Raw genomic sequence first — 18,526 nt, 5'->3', positions numbered from 1 at the left:
TGCGGAAATACAGACCTGCTTTTAGATCATCTCAGCACGCTACGGAGAAGACAACCAGCTCTTGTCTTTCAGGATTGCACAAGCTCCTTGGAAAATGGCAGAGATGCTGAAAGAGCCTGTGCAGCTACAGTAAAAACTGAACATAAGCAGTGCTGCACTTACCAAGCTTACCCAGCTGAAAACTTTCTTGCCATTAATAAAAAATTAATAGAAGTTAATTTTGTAATTTGGCAAAACTCCCGAACAGCTTGTTAAGAATAGGTGGAAATGGGGGAAGAGTAATAAAAACAGAAAAGAAATTGGGACAGGTAATTGGTCATAATTCACAGGAGCACTCGCTCCACTCTACCTGTACGGCAGGCTGCGAAATCTCTGCCGGTGGAGTAACAGCTGCCGCCACCCGCAAGGTGGTTTGTACAAATCCAGTTTGTACACACTGTGCACTGGAGCAAGAGCTGACATTTTGGTTCAAAACCAGAAGCCTTGGCGCCAGCACATAGAGTAGTGAGGCTACCCCATGAATATCTGCGTCATCTCGACACAAGATTGTAAAGCTCCGGTTAGGTTTTGAGGATACAAAGCCGGGCATAATCGACAGTGATGACAGCCACAGGATACTCCAAACCTTCCCAGCTGTGGTACAGAAATGATAATGGCAAAATATTTACTAAACAAAGCACTGACCTTCTGCCAGGACCAATATTTACGGTAATTATAACAAATCTGGGCCACAGCATATAAGAAGGAATCCTCTAGAACCGCTCTATCTGTAAAAAGAGGAGGAAAAAAAGGAGCTTCATTTTCTTTTGTACAGTATCAATTTTTCATGATTAGAGACAACTTCAGAGAGTAATGACACCTCAGACACCTCAGAGAGTAATGAACCCGACAGTCAAAAAATTATTTTTTGTGAAAAATGTTCTATTAATGAAGACATATTTGGGCTCATATGTTTCTCTCGCCATTCTTTGATGCATAACAGAGCTCAGAAACGTTTTAACAGCTAAGCAAGGAGATACTCATTTAATTTGCCTAAGACCTCAAACTTGTCCATAATAGAGGTGCTACAATGCTTCAGGACTCAGTGAAACAATGATACCAAACCAGCCAAGAAACTGAACAGAGAAAAATTGAAAAGGAAGATAAATTTAGGGAGACCACTGAAATACTAGTATTGATATGACTTTTGTTAACCCCCTGCCCTTAATGACGAAAAAAACCAACCCAAAACACATGCTCCACCCAACCACTTCAATCATCTCCTTCATCTCCAACTGAGATGGGAGAGTTTACAGAAAACGGATTTTCCCAAATGCTTCAAATAAACTAAGACTTAAACTTCATACCTATACATATATATAAGATACAATATTGCTCTCCTTTTCTTTTCCTAAGAGAAAAACTATGAAACCCTTCAAGCCTTTCCCATGAGCTATCGAAAACCACAAATTAAACTAAACCTTTCGACCCCCTGCACGCAACAGTGCCACAAGCTCTCCGGCTGCGAACCGATTCCCACTCTAGGAAGACTCACTCCGTTTAAGTATCCCTGCTAGAGACCTACATCGTGCACTATTCGATCTCATTTTGTTTTGCCTAATTCCACTCCAGATCCCCAGATGAAGATTTGCAAAACGGACTAGTCATTTTGAGTAATCGAGTCCAGACTACTTAAGCCTGCCCAAGCGTCAGAAATAGCTGAACCTTGGAAAAAAAGTCAGGACCTTTGACAGCATTTCAAGTCGGATACCCCAAATCGCTAGTCATTGCTGAAAACCTTGGCCTTCGTTACCTTTCCTTTGAATATCAGGGTATTAAACACAAGGCCACCGGGTTAGCTCAAAGAGTGACAGAGGAGGCCAGGATTCAAACCGTCGCTCTCATGTGGTAGACCACAGCATTAACTACACGACAAGCAGGCATGCCTGGAAAAGCAGAGATCAATTAGGGGTCTCTTGCAGGGTTACGCAGGACACGAATGGTTTGATCCTGACAGTTTTATTTAGATGAAGAAGGCTGCCAGGTTGGGCCATATTTACTGTCCCAAACTCTGAAACTCTAAAGAAAGTGAATTCTGTCCAGCCTGACAGAAACAGGAGCGCTCCCTCTCCTCTGCTTCTCCCTTCCTCCAGCACCCCTGAAACCAAGGGGCACATCGCTCAGTTCCCAAACTGGGACACAAGCCAGCTCAGGGAAGCCCAGCTCTGAACAAAAGTGAAATGAAGAAGACGCCTCCACGGGGAAGCATCTACCGACCCCACCTCTGGGGTCCCGATGGGGGCAGAAAGAGGCATTGTTCCTTTAGAGATGGCCAGGGAGCTCCTCAGCATGCCTGGTCTCCGTTTGGGAGCAACCACAGCCAGAAGGGAAACGGCTGTGGGCTGTAGCAGGACAAGGGGAGATTTCCTGAAGCCAACTGCGGAGTAAATACTCAAAGCAACCAGGGATGAGAGAACAAGGGACCCTCTAGTCCCGAGGGCTGTGCAACCAGATTTAAAAATAAAACCTACAAGCGGAGAGAACTGGCTTGCCCGAGACCTCGAGAGAGCCAGCGTCCACCGGAGAGAGGGAGTGAGCAGCAAACCACCAGCCCGAGGCAGCCAGGAAACGCTGCAGCAGGAGCCAGACCCACAGCTCAGCCACAAGAGAACAGGTCGGCTTAGGATGGATGAAGCCGGCTGGGGAGTTAAATTTAGACAGGTAAACATACGGAGGGGAAGAGATGGGGTTCACACAGCCCTCACCGTCTGCCGTTGCCAGGCCCTGGGGAGGACCTCCCAAAAAAAACTGCTGGGGGGCTGTAGCTGTAGGCTGGGACACCCCAGAATAGGGCCGTTGGGGGAGATGAGCAGGTAGGGGAGCGCCCGACTACATGGACCTTTTTTCCCCATCGTTTGCTCCAAGAACCTCTCTGCCAGGCAGGATCCCCAGGAAGCAGGAAAGCTGCTGAGAGAAGCGTGCAGGACACTGCAGCCTGAGAAGAGTCACAGCCCCACCAGCCAGGTACGCATGGAGCACAGGGACCATGCAAAGGAAAGGTACCAGGGAAACCCAACCAGAAACATGGGGGCCACAGTGTCAGTGTAGCCATTTGGGTGCTGATGTAGCCCTGATGAGCTACATCCCTTTCTGAGGGAAAGGGATCCCTTTCTTTTCCGTTTCTGAGGGGAAAAGGAGTAGAAGAAGAGGCTTGGCGATTGCTCATGACACTTAATGCAAGAACAAGGAGTTAAAGTCTTGCAAACTCAGCCAAACTCTAGCTTGAGTCATCCCGGCCCGGAGGACTGGAGGGGACACACCGCACTCCTCTCCCTGCGCTGCCTGCAGCCCCACTGCAGGCCATCAGACCTCACCGCCCATTTCGCAGCTCCCAAGGACAAGCGAAGGATCCCCACGCACGGACAGCCTGCCATCTACAGCGGGCTCCCCTCGCAAAGCGCTTTCGCAGAGAGCGGTCGTGCAATTACAAGGTACGTGAGAGCATCCCTACTTTGTGGAAACAGCTGTGCAGAAAAGCGACAATCTGCTTTCGGTGACCCCGTTGCTCTGCCTCACACAGAGCAGGGGAAGGCTTGCGTAAGCTTTATTGGGTCATAAGCTGAAGCTTGGAAGGGGGTGGAGGATCACAGGGTCTGGTCTCATCTGTAATTCTGTCCATACAGTCTCAGCCAGTTATCTCTGCAGTGAGGCCAAGAACTTGCGCTCCAGTAAAGCATCTTTTCCAAACAGACATTCGGTCTTTATGTGAAGACTTTAAGAGCTGGAGAAGCTAATGTTGCCTTTGGTTGTTTGTTCCAATGGTTAATCACCCTGCTGTTAAAAATATTGCCTGCTTCTAACATGAATGTAAAGAGTTTAAACGCCCAGCCACATGCTTCAAGTTTTCCTCTTGAATTAGAAAGCTCTCCAAGTACCAGCTACTCTCAGTGCCACTGAAAGCACTCAGGTATCACACCACGCTACCTCTTAATTTTCTTTCTGAAACACTACCTAGGTCCACATTCCTTGAATCTCCCATTAGAAAAGTATTTTTTCCAGTCCAGGAAAAACTCTCATAGCTCCTCTCTGTGCTGCCTTCAGTTTTAAGGGTCTGTACACCTTTTCCCAGCAAGGGAAGGTCCCTTTCTCTGAAAAAAATGGAAGCAAATCACAGACTCCCTGTATTACATGACAATATGCCTTGGCTATCCGCATCCTGATTTTAAAAGTACTGTGTTTAAAAGCGTCTCTGAAGCGCTTATTGTGTGTGTGTCCAATTCATTTGGAAATGATGAAATGGTTTTCACTTGAACTTTGATCAGCCATTAGAAAAAAAGATCTTATGAATACAAACAATTTATAGTCATTTAAATAAGCAATCATGCAGTTTTCAGAAAAGAACTGGTTTCCTTGCGCGCCTTGAAAACCAAACCCAACAACTTCAGGACAAAAGACTCAAGATCTGAAGCAGTCCAGAAACAGAAAGGCCTACTGGGTTAGAGAAAGGAACAAAGAGCATTAAAGATGACTGCACTGATTTATTAATTTTTTTTTTTTAAAATTTCATAATATTTGATCTCTTCCTAAAAGTCCAAGCTCCTGAAGACTTTGCTATACAAGAATGTGAATTTTTCTTCAAAAAGGTTTGTTTCTGGTCTTCACAGACTAAGTCTGAAAAATGCAATTGGGACATACCTTACTACCTGGAAAAAAAAAAAAAAAAAGGAACTTTTTAGACTCAGCTCTTCCAAAATTTCCATTTTTTTCAACTGATGTCATGATTTCTGGCAGATTGGGAGGGAAGGGGCTGAGAGAGAAGACTTCTCAGAGCTGGGAGCCTGATTTCAGCTTCAGCTTTCCCTAAACAGAGGTTAGTCACACAAGGAAGGACATTTTTGTTGTACATGCACTAGAGACAGGGCGAAGGACACAGGGGCTGCTTACAGCTACCAGGAGGAAAGGTGCACTAATACTGAAGGCACAGAAGGACCTAGGAAGGGAATCCTTTCCAAAAGGGAGGAATCTCTTGTGGACATTTCTGGGCACAGAAGTATAGGCAAGCAACAGAGCCTGGGAGCAGAGGAAACCCATGGCTGGAACGGGGCCAGCTCGCCTCCCCAGCTCTGCCTCCCACCCCGCGCTGACAGCCCAACCTCATGCTTCTCCTTTCATATACTTGGCTAATTTCTTTAAAGAAGGAGGAAAGAAACCGAGTACTTGGGCTAGCTTTGCTGGCACATATGGTAGCTTATCCCATACATTGGACGCTTGGGGTAAAAAAAAAATTCCACCTGAATTCCTGCAGTGCCCAACCTTCACCTTGGATAAACCCAGGTGTCCATGCATTGGACATGGTTTAAGAGGACTCTGTCTCTACTGCAAACTTTAAGAAAGCCCACTTCTTTCTCTTGTGGGACGAAGAGCAGGTACCAAACTTGGTTCTGCATTTAAAAGAGCATCTGCATGTGACAGACAACAGGCACGCACAGGTTAAACCTGCCGCCACCAGAAAAAGCGGTCACTTCAGTTCATGTGTGGATGCCCAGTGGCAAATGTGGGAAGGGGGGCAATGACAGGCTTAAGCTTCAGTGTTGGTGCCCCTCTACAGACGTCCCATCTGCAGGGGACGGTGGGGGAGATGTTAGAGATACACATGTACGAGACAGGCTCCGAAGGGACAGACAGACGAAGATGAGTGTAAAGGAAGGAGATACCTTGTGTGTCCATTAATATGCACGTGCCCGAGCCTGTGTGGACACAAAAGCCCAAATAAAGGGCAACAGGAAAGAGCCCTCGATGTACAAGCAGACAAGGAGGCATCGGTGGAAAAGACGGTCCACATGTGTGGGTGAAGTGGGGTAGAGCCGATTTTATAGAAAATGTGCAGGTACACACGAGGAACATGATCCACATGTACCCAAGATTTTGGCTATGAAGAAAATGAAGTGAGAACATAAATGCTGGTAGATGTGTGAGAAACAGCTCCGTCACAAAAAACCCCCAAGCCCAAAGGTGAACAGGTGAGTGCAGGGGTGCAGGCAGCAAAGCAAGGGTGATGATGATCGCACACTGGAGAGTGCAGCAGCGTCCCTGACAGGGACACCCATCTGGTGGCAGAGGAAACGTATGAAAAACACGGGGCAACACAGTGCGTCACAGCACACGTAAATATGTTTGAGGAAGTTATTTTACCCATACCGCTAATGGAAGTATTGCACCATAATTCCCAGAAAAAAACCCCAAGTTTCATAAAACAGCGTGTTTGTTACGGACATAAGTGGGATGCTCATAATGTGAGACCAGGCATACTGCTGCTACTCCGCATTTCCACGCGCACAAGCACCTTCTCCACACCACGTGCAATGGCCCACGATGGCACGTGATGCCACACTGTGGGCATGTGGGCGAGAAGGACAGCGTGGGCAGAGGGCTCGGGTGCTCTCGGGAAAGCCACTGTGCTCATACCCAGAGAAAGGGCCCTCATCCGAAAGCAGTATCTCTCCGCTCAGAGTAACATCCATCTTACCGGGATAACATCTGTTTCGCCAAACTCATGTCTGTCATGTCTGAGGAAAATCTGTTTTAGCAGCTCAACATCCACCACCCCATAGGAGCATCCCTCGCACCCCAGCAACATCCCTCATATTGCGGTACGTCCCCTCACGACCGAGCAGTGTCTCTCCTGCCAAAGCAGGTCTCTCCCACTGCAGTAACACCGCCAAGGCCACCCCAGGGCCACCCCGCAACCGGCTCTAGCCCCGTGCCCCGGCCGCCCCTCCGCTGTCCCGCGTTGTGGGGATGCTCCCTGGGGCTCAGCCCCCCGACGGCCGCGGCCCCGACGGCTCCTTCCCCCGGCTCTCCGCAGCCCGGACCGCCCCATCCCCGCGGCCCCCTCGAAGCCCCTGCCCTGCCCCGACCGGCGGCCGTAACGGACCGGGGGCGCCCCCGGGCCGCGCTGCCGGGGGGTCGGCGGCGAAAGGCGGCCGTGTCTCCCCGGCTGGCAGAAAGCGGCGACCCCCCGGCGCTGCCCGCGCCGCCTCCCGCCCCTTCGGGGGCCGCCCGGGGAGGCGCCCGGGACGGGACGGGCCCGGGGAGCCGCGCCGCCCGGCACGGCGAAACGCCTCCCGTTCCCCGGCCTCCTCCCCCCGCCGCCGCCGCCGCCACCCTCCCCGCCGCCGCGGGCCGGGGCCGCCTCCTACCTGCATCTCCCGGGCGCCGCGGCTCCGGGCGGCGGCGGCAGGTGAGAGGGCGCCCGCGGTGGGCACGGGGCTCCGCGCCCCCCGCCGCGGCGTCTCGGCGGCCGGAGACCGCGAGGGGACGCACCTGCCCCGGGGCCGCGGACCCGTCGCCGCGTCGGGCCGAGCCCCCCGCCGGCAGCGAGAGGGGAGCGGGGGGAGGCTGCCGGCGCTGGCCCTCCCCGTCGCCGCGGCGGCGCTGGGCTCCGGGAACGGCGGCACCGAGCGTGACTCCCGGCTGAAGTTGGCGGCGGCGGCGAGTGCCGGGCCCGGGAGGTGCCGGCGGATCCCGGGGGCTCCGGCCGCCTCCGCCCCGCCTCCCCCCGCCCCGCGCCCGCCCCCCGCGCCCTGTGCCCGCCCCGCCGCGGGCACCGCCGCCGCCGCCGCGATGGGGCTCGCTCGAGGGGGCGCGGCGGCCTCCCCCGCCGGGGCGGCCCCGGGGCGGGGCGGGGGGCTGGCCGGGGGGCGAGGTGCGGGCCGGCTGCCGTCGGGGGGGGCGCCGTGCCGGCGGGTGGGAGGGTGACGGGGCGGGGGGAAGCGCCGCGGCCCTGTGGGGCAGAGGGGGCCGGAGGGGACCCGCGGGCTGCGCCGTGCCGCTGCGGGGGGGACGTGGGGACCGGGCGGGCACCTTTCCTCCGGCCCCTGCAGCCCTCCGGTCCCTGCCGCCCCCCCCGTGCCTGGCAGCGCAGCCCCCGCAGGGGCTCTCAGTCACGCGTGGGTCGCTCCCTCCCCGGCTGCCGGGCCCCGCCGTCCCGAAGTGCCCAGCTCGCCACCCCCCTGTGCGGCAGACAGCACCGCGCCGTACGTTTCTCCCTGTGGGTTCTCACGGGCACCCCCGGCGTGGGCAGTGGGGTTTCTGGCTCTGGCCAGAGGAGGGATTTTGCCCTGGTGACCTACTGCTTCATCCGAGCAGGGATTTTTGGCATCTGTCGCCCCACGCGGGCAGGGTCGGGTTGCAGGGAAGATGCGAATGAGGCAAAGCCTTGGACGCCGTTAAAAAAGGCTGGCAAAGTTTGGCAGAGGAGGAGGTGCACAGCTCGCATGAAGCTCTTGATGGGGCTGGCTCTCAACAGGCACATCCATCCCTTGCCTGCAACACCAGGAATCGCACCGGGGGCTCTCTCCCGCCTCTCCTCCCATAAAACTTCACAGATTCACGGCCAGATCCTGTTCTCGCTTTTCCTGGCAGAAGTGGGGAGTAGCTGCACAGGCATTAGCAGGATCACTCCAAATGTATGTTGATGTAACTGAGAGCGGTCCCTAGCCCTGAGGATCGTTGGGCATCTCAGCCTCCAAGCTTGGTGGCAGCTCTGCAGCAGCCAAGGAAGCCAGGATTTACACTTCTTATGTCGGGATCCCCATCTCCAGGCCCCACAGCATCAGACATCCAAAGTCTTTGCACGGCAGGAGCTGCAGAGCCTCGTGCACAGTGCAAGGAGCGCCTCGCTGCTCCTACACGTGCACAGCCGCACGCAGGTGGGGATTCGAGGGGACTTACATCAGGGAGGCATTTGGCCCCCTGGAATTACTCAAATTTGTACCAGGTTGGGACTTAGTGCAGCCTGCGGCACGAGCGCCTGGTTTCAAACAGCTCTGAGCGTCTGTTCAGGTTCAGAGGGGAAATACTCACGTGAGCATTTTTAGAGGAGCAGGTAAATGTTTGAATACAGGCTACACGGTACAAATAATTGAAGGCTCTGAGTGTCTTAATTTATGACCAACTGTTCCAGTGTTTCCCATCACTGTAGTCATTAATGATACTTTCTTTTAATGGGAATAGGAGATAGATGAGGTTCAGCTGGAGGTAAATAGTAACCCAGTGTTTGTGGTAGGAAATAAGGAGCCATTGTCCTCAGCACTATGTAACTAGAAAGAGAATAGTTGGTACAGCAAATACCAATTAGAGGGCAAAGGCAGTCTTGAAATTGCAGCTGGCTGCAGGAAATTTTAGGTGCCAGCTTTTCTGCTCCGAGGTAAAGCTGGTTTACCATACAGGCTGTTGTTCCCTGCTTGTGTGTCGAATTTCTAACTTGCGGGTTCAGGCTGTGGAGGGCAGGGGCAGAGTGCTCCTTCGGGGACCTGGAGGTGAGAAGTGGAGTGTCACAGACTTGTATCCTGGTAACAAATTGCTTGGCCTGTCAAGTAACAGGCTTTTCTGGGTTTGGCGTTACAAGGGACAGCTGGGCACAGCAGGTGAGACCCTCATCAGTCCTCACAGGAATCCTTCTGGGGCTGGCACTGTTTCACACCCCGAGATGGTGGCTTACATCAGGGTTAGAGATGGCAGAAGAAGAAGGCAGAGCCACTGTAGGACCAACAGCAGAGACAGACAGGCAGGATTGGATACGTGTGCTCCTTAAGACCTCCAGCTATGAGTTGTGTGGATTATTCAAAAAAAATCCCAGATTATTGAAAGACCATGCTGGTTTCAGTGTAGTCCACGAGGAAGATGGGAATTCCTCCAGCTTTAATCCTTTCTTGCTGTTTCTACTCCTGCTTTGGTTGGACAAGAAGAGCTGTCAGGAGGCATGTGGCTGTGTGTCAGTGCCGTGGTGGTGCTGGGTGCCAGGAAGGGCAGGAGGGACAGCTGGGTGTGTGCCCCTCAAAAGTTGGGTGGGAGTGGGCCCCTGGCTGACTGCTTGGGCTGCAGAAGAAGCAAGAGGTCCTCAGCCAGCAGTTAACGAGGTGTGTGGCCCAGCTGGGTGTGTGTGGGTGTCTCACAACGGGGAAGACTTGGCACTCCTGTTCAAGGAGAACAAAAAATACAGAATGGGTTGGTCATGGTGCTTGTGTGGGTGGGTGAGGACAGGAGACCACCTTTTGGTTCATCTCACTTTGTCCTCTCTGCTGAAATGTCTTTGATGTTTTTCTCCTGGAAGGAGAAAAGTTGGTCATCTTCTTTTCTCCTAGTTTCCCCCACAAGTTTGCTTTATCCGCCTCCAAAACAGTCACCCATGAATATCATACCACATTTTTTGTCCACTGAAACTATTCTTCCATCTACAGAGAACAGATGAGGAAAGGGCACTTGTACCTGGCCAGGGGTGAGCCTCACTAGGTACTGGGGGCACCAGCTGCCAGTAGGAGGGGCTCCTGTCCAGTCTCAGCTGCCGAAGATGTCATCCAGATGTTCTTTAGATGTCCCAATATGATTAAGCCTCATTGATTTAGTAACGAGCAGTGTCTACAACTGGAACTGGGCAGGGCTTGGACTTCACTCCGCAAACAGAGTCTCAGATGTGACTACCATTGGTGGGAGACAGTGTCACAGCACATACAGGAAAGATGTTACATCTGCTTGGTTGCAAAAAGTACCTGGACACCACAAGCCGTTTTACGTCTCTTCATCTCACCAAAATATTCCTGTGGCTCCAGTCGCGCTCACGCTCCTCTTTCTCTTCTAGTACAGTAATGGATGTTGTGTTTCTCACCTGGCTGGCCTCTGCTGCTGGTGAGCAGGAAGGGGTGGGGAAGTGCTCAAACTGTTTGAGATGTGCGTATACTCAGCTCACTTGAAGGAGGAGAAGGGTGATTTAAAATGTATAAGGAACATAAGTCCCTCTCAGTTAATGGCATGACCCTGCAGAATATATTCAGAAGCAGGAAACCTTATCACCAGAAAGTCAGCCATGTGGCTCCAACTTTTCTTAACGTAGATGTAGGCCCAGTCTAGCATTTCTGTGGTGCTCATAAGCTCTGATCTCTTGGGAAGTTTCTTCTATCCCTGTTACATCTGCACAATAAGCTTTTTCATAGTCAGATGGTCCGGTGTCCTCTCTGCATGCAGGGCAGAGCGGAGGCCAAGACGATGCCTATTCTGTGACAGCTTTCAAGGAGTACTCACTATGCTTCTTTCATTGAGATGGACTTTTTTTTTGTCCTCTGATTACCTCTTGCCCCACACTCCTGTAGTGGGATTAGTAGCAGTAGTAGGAGCAAGTCAAAGGGAGTGAATTTGTTGTGAGGAACTGAACAAGTTTCCAGCAGTGAGATTTTTATGAGTCAAGGTGGAATTTATGGAATAAAAATCTGGGAATGGAAAAAAAAAATAATCTTGAGCTCCTGCCAAAGGAGGGCTTGTTCCAGATGAGTTACCTGATCTGACCTGCCTCACAGGTGTGAAAACCTTCATTGACCCACCCCCATGTTCTCTACCTGCCCCTGCAAACACCGAAGAAAACCACCACCTTATTCCCAGCCGCTGCCCTTGTGGGAAGCAGCCAGTTTCCTTGAGGCGTAAAGCTCATGACCTGAGAATTTGTGGCACTCCACAAAAGGAAATATAGGCTAAACTTCTGAAACATTTCCTAATGTTGACGTCTTTCAAGCGGTGGAATTGTCTCCCCGGGGACACGTGGATGCTCCGCTCCTTGAGTCAGGGAGACAGGATCGGACAATGCACAGGGAGACGTATTGTTGGGAACCGTACTGCCCCCATGCCTGGGAGAGACAATGAGGGGGAAGAGAGGAAATAAATTAGATGACTTGAATCATTTCCAGCTCTAATTGCTATGATCTTGCAGTAGTTTTCCCAGCCCCAAGTATAACATTAACCATTGAAGCATGATTTTACCCACAGTCAATTAAACCAGGTTTCATTTGGCCTGACATCACCAAGTAAAATCCATCCTGGACTCAGGGACACCCTGCTGAGAAGAGACAGAAGCCAGACAGGGGCTCCATGGGATGGGCAGGAGCAGCTGCCCTTGGAGGTGGACATCTCCAAGCATGTTCTTCCTCTCAGCTGGCACAGGGCACAAAGGGCAACGCAGCAACTGTATGATGTGTGTTTGCCTTTCCTCACGTCTGTGATGTGCTTGAGGGGTCCTTGGGAGCGACCCCCCCATTTGGACAGTGCTGCTGGCTTTGGGGCTGCTCCAGAGGCGAGATGGAGACAGGCAGCTGTGCTGGCTGATGTGTGCCATCCTGCGAGATGGCAAGCTACCTCTTCATGTTCAGTGGCTAAAAATGTTATCTTCTGTCTGGTCCCACCCTGCCCTCCTGTCGCCTGAAGCGCAGCTCTGGGAAGCCCGTCAGGTGTCAACAAGGGATTCGGTGTCTGGAGCTGCATTTCTGAACACTGAGCTCCACAGGGTGGAGGGTAGGTCAGGGTACAGCTCTCCTATGGCAGATCTCCTACGGCTGCAGCCCTCCTCCTTGCAACTCCATTCTCTTCTTCCCCGGTCCTTGAACAAAGGGGTGAACCAAGCCATTCACTAGGTTTTGAATAGCAAGAAATCAAGTAACAAGAAACCCTTGTGAAGACACAACGATTTAAAGGACATGGCAGTAACCAGACGGACCTGGCGGCTGCGGTGGGGTGAAGTCCTGACTTGCCTGGCTCCACGTAACTTGGTAGCAAGGCTGGGGAGAGCACGCAGAGTTCATGCCTCCTCGTTTAGCACTTTAATCATTAGACAGGCGCTCCCGACAGTGGGCTCTGTGGGCTAAGGGAGTTAAACTGTAACTGCCCTCCTCCGCGGCCCCCAGCGAGGAGCCCCAGCTCGCGTGACCGGGGAGGACCAGCCTCCCATCCGAGTCCCACCAGCTCTCATTGCCGGCTCAGGCAGCAATGTGGGGTTGGTCCCGACCATGAGCTGGTGTGGGGGGAGCTGCCCCAGGTACCCGTGGTGACCACGGGGATGGACCAGGACTCTGTTAGGTTTTGTCCCATGGAGCTGGGAGAGCTTCCCCATCCCTCCCTCCCATGGGCAGACAGGCATCACCTGGCCCCATGGCGCTGCTGGGCGAGGGGGACAGGAGGTGCCCCTGGGGCCGGCCCAGGGCACTGTGCCCCATGCCTTGTCACTGATAAGGACCAGGGCTACGTGGTTTGGGGAGGCGCAGGGCCACGGCCATAGCGAGACAGTGAGGTAATCTGCCCCCTGACTCCTCTCCTCTCAGACCAAGTCTCTTAGTCTCTTCTACTTGGCTTAAACCCCGAGGTGAAGAGTTGTACATCCTTTTCAAAATTTTTATCAGCATGAATTATGACAACTCTGAATATTCTTATTGTCTGTTTGAATGGCCAATCCCATTCTAAAGTCTTACTTAATTCTTGGCCTCGGCTGCTTCCTGTGGTAACAAGATCCACAGCATAATTAAACATGGTCTGTGATAGCAACCATGCAATGGGCTTCACCAGCGGCAGCAGCGCATGGCTGTGCATGCATGTGTCTCTGTGTGCATGCATGTGTGCAGGCTGGGGTGCACGGGAGGTGAGGTGCACCCCTGCCCACTTGCAGGCAGGGCGAGCATCGCCCTGCGAGGACAGGAGCAACCCCAGCGCGCAGCCTGGCTGGGGCACGGGGGCACTGGGGACACAGTTCTGGGGCTGTTCACCCCAGGTGCTGTGACAGAGGGCTCCCCCCAACGCCTGACCATCAGGGAACAATGAAACCCAAATTCCTGCCCTGCACTGTTAGAAGGGAGACCCCAGACCCCTCCCTCTGGATTAGCAGAGTGATGCTGAAGTCCAGCAAATCTGGCAAGAAGATGTCCCCAAACAGCTGAGCATCTGTGGGTGGTGTTGGGGAAAGTGCAGGCGAGGCCCTAGCTGGGAGACAGACGAGCCCTGGTACCCCCCCCCCTGCGGCCCACGCCTGCTCCGGGGGTGCAGCTGGGGTGGGAGGGGATGCGTGCCCCCCCGCACTGGGCTGCTGCCTACTGCAGCAACAGAGCCCCTTCCCCAGGACAGCACCAGGGGAATCCCAGCCGACACTAAGGATTTACCTCACTCTACAACATGCTCTGCTCCTCTCCTCTCCTCTCCTTTCCTTTTTTCTTCTTTTCCTTTTTCCTGTCTCTCCTTCTTTCTGATCTTCTCCCTTTGTAATTTCTTCCTTTACATACTTAAACATTCTCCTGTAATTTTTTTTCTTCAAAAGCAAGACAGGCCTCTGGCTGGATCTGGCACTGGTGAGGTGAAAGGGGATTATTCTCCTGATAATCACTGGGGTTAATACCACAGAGCAGCTTCAGCGAAAGGAGCAAACAAACACAATTCACATGTTGCATCCAGCTTTCCCATGGACCGTGCAGACGGGTGGGCTCACACCGATGGGGAGAGGCAGAGGATGGTCTAACAGGGTGGAGACCTCTCTCCCGTGCCCATCCCCAAACCCGATGTCAGAGCCACTCCCTGGGCTCACTGGGTGCCTCTCTGCGTCACCGCTGGCTTGGGCGCTCTTGGCTGCGTGTGGGGCCAGGCCCGATGCCCTGCTCGGGCGGCCCCAGGGCCGTGCAGGTGACGCAAGCTGGTGGCCGGTGGCACATGCTCCGCAGCTTGGCAGGACGCAAGGGAAGGGAATGAAATGTGCTGAGATGCCAAGCCAGGAGGGTGCGACCAGTGCCACCCTGCCACCTGGGAGTTGGGACAGTGGGCAGTGTCTGGATGGGGTCGGGAACGTCACCGCGCAGAATGGGGGGGGGTGGGACGGAGCTGCCGGGACTGCAGGGCTGCAGCGCGCGGGGAGGGGTATAACGCACGTCTGCCAGGCGTGTAATGGCTAGCGCTGCTGCCCGAAGGCTGATGCTGCCTTGGGACGGATCTCAGGCAGCCCGGGGACGGTCGCTATTTACAGCTAGTGAAACCACAGCGCGTTTCCTGCTGTTATTTCTGGGTCCCACAAAGCCCAGGGATGAACTGAAGAGCGTAAGTGAGGCTGAGGATGGGCTCTGTAGCTCCTGGCTTTGCCGCTCACAAATCATTCTGCAAACCTACCCAATGACAATAAAGCCTTTGTAAGAAAACCACCGCGTTTCGTAAGCTCCAAAGTGTCCTTTGATGACAAATGCCTTTGCTTAATAGTCTCACCTTCACAGTGCAAGCTGAAGGGAACATAAATACAATTCTTAGACACTGTGGCTTCTAAACAAATATATATAGCATGGGTAATATACAGGCTTACACAAACATCAGCATTAAAGCACGCAAAGTAGGCAGGGAAGGAAACTATAATAACTGAAGCACCAGTGCAGCCACAAGATACAAAGAGGGAAGAAACCACAGGGCAATAGACGGTTTTCTTCTAAGGCACTCGGACGTTGTGTTGAATACGGTCTCAGTGCTCGGCCACCAGACAAAGGGATGCACGTGGATACTGATGCTCCCATGGCACAAGCAGCTCGTTCACGAAAACAGCGTGTGTGTGTGTGTATGTATTTGCATATGCAAGAAACTAAAGATGTATAAACCAGTGAGTTCTAGTTCAGATTGCTGTCATGTACTCTTGCAAAGGTAAAATTAAAGACATAGAATTCCTCCATATAATTTAAGCATAATTGTGCATATGTTCCGTATTTTCTGTGGTTGACAACTTTAAGTCACGACTCTCAATTTTCAGCTTGAGACACTGATTTTCCAGGATGTGCAGAGCACCTACCTGCTAACACTGCTCGTGGCATCTGAAGTTAAGCCAAATCACTAAATGCTTCAACACATCCTGAGACTGTAATTATACACACCTGCAAAAAACCAAACCAAACCAAAAAACCCACCTCAAAATAAAAACCTCACAAATACTGAAGACACCATGATTCATGCCCCAAAACATATTTGCTCACATGCATAAGATCTTTTTCACTCAGAAAGGCTTTTTTTGGTGGATTTGATTCTTGTTTCTGAGCCTTTAGTGTTCACGGAAGCTACATTTTTATTCATTTCCCTCCAGCAACGAGAGCTGGAATTCTTTTTTTTCTGTAAATGCAGATGGGAACCCTCTTTCCATCACAAGGCTGCAGGGGCTGTGTTTGGAAGAACCAATTATCATGGAAGATTGTAACACTGTGTTCAACACCCTTCAAGATACGGCTTGTGTATAATCCCTTTTTTAGTAGCATGACTAGAATTGTGCACAGAGATCTACGGAGAGCGAATGAGCTTCTGTGTGGTGCAGGGGCCCCCGATCTGCCGCTCTTGATTCTTAATGAGTATATAAAATGGGGCTTTAGGAGTGACCTCATCAGTCATTCTCAGTGAGTTACAGGAACCTTCCTTGATTCTTCCTTGTTGATAAGATATTAGTAGTTAATGGTGTCAGCGCTATGGTGAGGATGTGCTTCAAGACACCTGGACGGCGGGGATCCGGTTAGGCCTGGCTCATAAAGTGATTGCTACGGCACTGACTCCTCACACGTCTACAGAGGTTCCCAAATGATCCACGACACCCTCGCTGCACAGCGCCAGGCTGCAACACACCCCGCAGCAGCACAACCCAAAGGCCTCCATCACGTCTAAACTTGCCGAGATATCATCTTAAGATTGCACACATAACGATGAGCATAAGCGATACTGTTGTGCTGAATAAGGTCTCTTACCAGAAAAACAAAACCAGGGAAAGTTGGCGTCATCGTCTCTAACCCCTGTCACTACCCAGCTGTAAGCAAACGCAGAGGAAAGCTCTGGGTCAGCGTTAGGGTGGGTGACTTTGCTGTATGGTTCTAAGACTGCTTTCCCAATGAAGTCATGCTCCGGTCTGTCACTTCACACAAAGGAAGCCTCTGGGTCATCCGTGGTCATATTTGTCTGCTGCTGTATAGATAGCTTTGATCTACTCTTCTGGCAGATGAGCATAAATAATTGTCTTACTGCTCTTGTTTTCAAGAGTCATCACTTCATTAACAAAGGGATCAAATTAAAGCCTCCAGCTGTAAGGGTGAGGAGCAGCCTTTCACTGTCACCTTGAAGTCATTGTGCCTCAGTTGGGCTACTGGGGGAGACTGTAAGGACAGATGTTGCATTAGGTGCACAACATCTCCAACATCCACCCTTCGGCAAAGCGCTCGTTCCTGCCGCTTGGTGTGAAGCCAGCAGCCGCTGCCTCTCCTGGCACACCGGGCTGCCTGAGCGGCCAAACCCCTCCTCGGGTCCATGAGGAACCACGGGTTACAATCAGAGGGTGGGTGTTTGAAGACATTAATGCCTCCCTGCCACCCCAGGGATGGCGGTGGACATGGATTCCCGATGGAAACTGCAAACCTGTGTTATATTTTGCTTACAAATTCTGGTTCTGTCATTTCATCAGGGATCCTCCAGACTGTTGTACCTCTCCTGCCCTGGGTCTAGTGAGGGATCCGTTCTGGATTCAAGGTGCCATGTTGTTGCCAAACTAACAGGAGTGGACCCCTCAGAGGGCACAATTCGTGGTGTGCAATGTCATCGCGCTGATGGAGGATTTTGAATGCTGGCCTGAAGGCACAAGGGGAAAGAGTTTCTTTTATCTGTGCTCAAAACAGTGTTTCACATTTCTCATGTCATTGGGGCGGGAAAAATACCTTACAGTATTGTGTGATTTGAAATGGTCCCAAAGGAGTTTGCAGAAGCCAGAGTGGATTGAAAAACTGAGTTCTGGCCGTCTCCTTTTGAAGGACCAGCAGCACCGTGTGCTCTGAGGCAGTGGCTCCTGCGTTTGTCACACCCATTGGATAACTTTGCAGGCCATCCAAAGTAACCAGCAACCCTCCCCTCCTCGGATTTAACCGTTTTGAATTAAAAAAAATAAAGATAACAAAAATGTGTGCTGCTTTCTGAGACACACAGAAAGTTGACAGTACTGAAAAATTGGGTGCTACTGCCTTAAAGCATTTTGCTAGTTTGTCATCTGAAGAGACAATGCAAGCCATCGAGTTACTACTGCTTAACAAATTGCTGCAAGTTAGCTGAGCTTTAGTGATTGGCTCTAAGCCCAACGCAAATGTAAGTCAAGTATGTCAGCTGAAACAGTAGCTTCCAGCTACCATTGTCCTCTCCTTCCTCGCCGAGCAGCAGAAAGACCTTGCCGCGGTCATATATCACCCTCGGTGGAGATTCTTGGTTTTGTTGTAGGGCTTCCTCTTATGCAGAGAATCAAGATAACAGCATGAATTCCCACTTATCCTGGTTCATTTTACATCTTTGGAGCGCCGAGAGTCTGTAAAAATGCGAGTATTCACCAGTTGCGCCAGATGCAGGAAAGAGGACATCTTGGGAACAGAGCCAAGCTCCGCACAAACCCGTTCATGTCTTTGTTACCACTTCAGCTGCATTCTGCTAAAAAGTGTTAACAACAAAAAAAAAAAAAAAAGAAAAGAGAAAAGAGGAAATCCTATACAAGCATCGTTCTGCTGGATTTATGCAGAAGAGATTAGTCCCTCAAGTAAACTCCCCAGCAGAGTCAAAATTATACAGCAAAAGCCACACAGCACTGAAGGTTTTTCCCCTCAGCATCAGATCAGGTGAGAAAGCAGCAACGAAGACACCCATTTCTTGTACTGCAGGAGGAGAACCAAGTGATCTAACTCCTGTCTTCCACTGTAACAAGCCCAGCCCGTGC

At 51.8% G+C, this 18,526-nt stretch overlaps 1 protein-coding gene across 2 annotated transcripts in view; it reads right to left on the bottom strand.

Annotated features, from left to right (window-relative positions):
* WNT5B (Wnt family member 5B) overlaps positions 1 to 7,512 on the bottom strand; it is a 74,721-nt gene extending 67,209 nt beyond the window's left edge. The window contains exon 1 of one of the 2 annotated variants that reach the window (XM_075757006.1): positions 7,303 to 7,512. Coding sequence is in view for 1 of the 2 variants with exons in the window: in XM_075756991.1 (XP_075613106.1) it covers positions 7,179 to 7,184 (6 nt within the window). In the remaining variant the exon portion in view is untranslated. Of the gene's footprint in view, positions 1 to 7,178 lie in introns of both variants that reach the window. The other variant, XM_075756991.1, reaches the window with a different exon arrangement.
* Positions 7,513 to 18,526: the final 11,014 nt, after the last annotated feature.

The sequence above is a fragment of the Balearica regulorum genome, chromosome 1 (assembly GCF_011004875.1).
Source record: "Balearica regulorum gibbericeps isolate bBalReg1 chromosome 1, bBalReg1.pri, whole genome shotgun sequence".
In the NCBI taxonomy this organism is placed as follows: Eukaryota; Metazoa; Chordata; class Aves; order Gruiformes; family Gruidae; genus Balearica; species Balearica regulorum.
The sequence above is the reverse complement of the archived record's forward strand: the minus strand, read 5'-3'. Positions and strand labels throughout refer to the sequence as shown.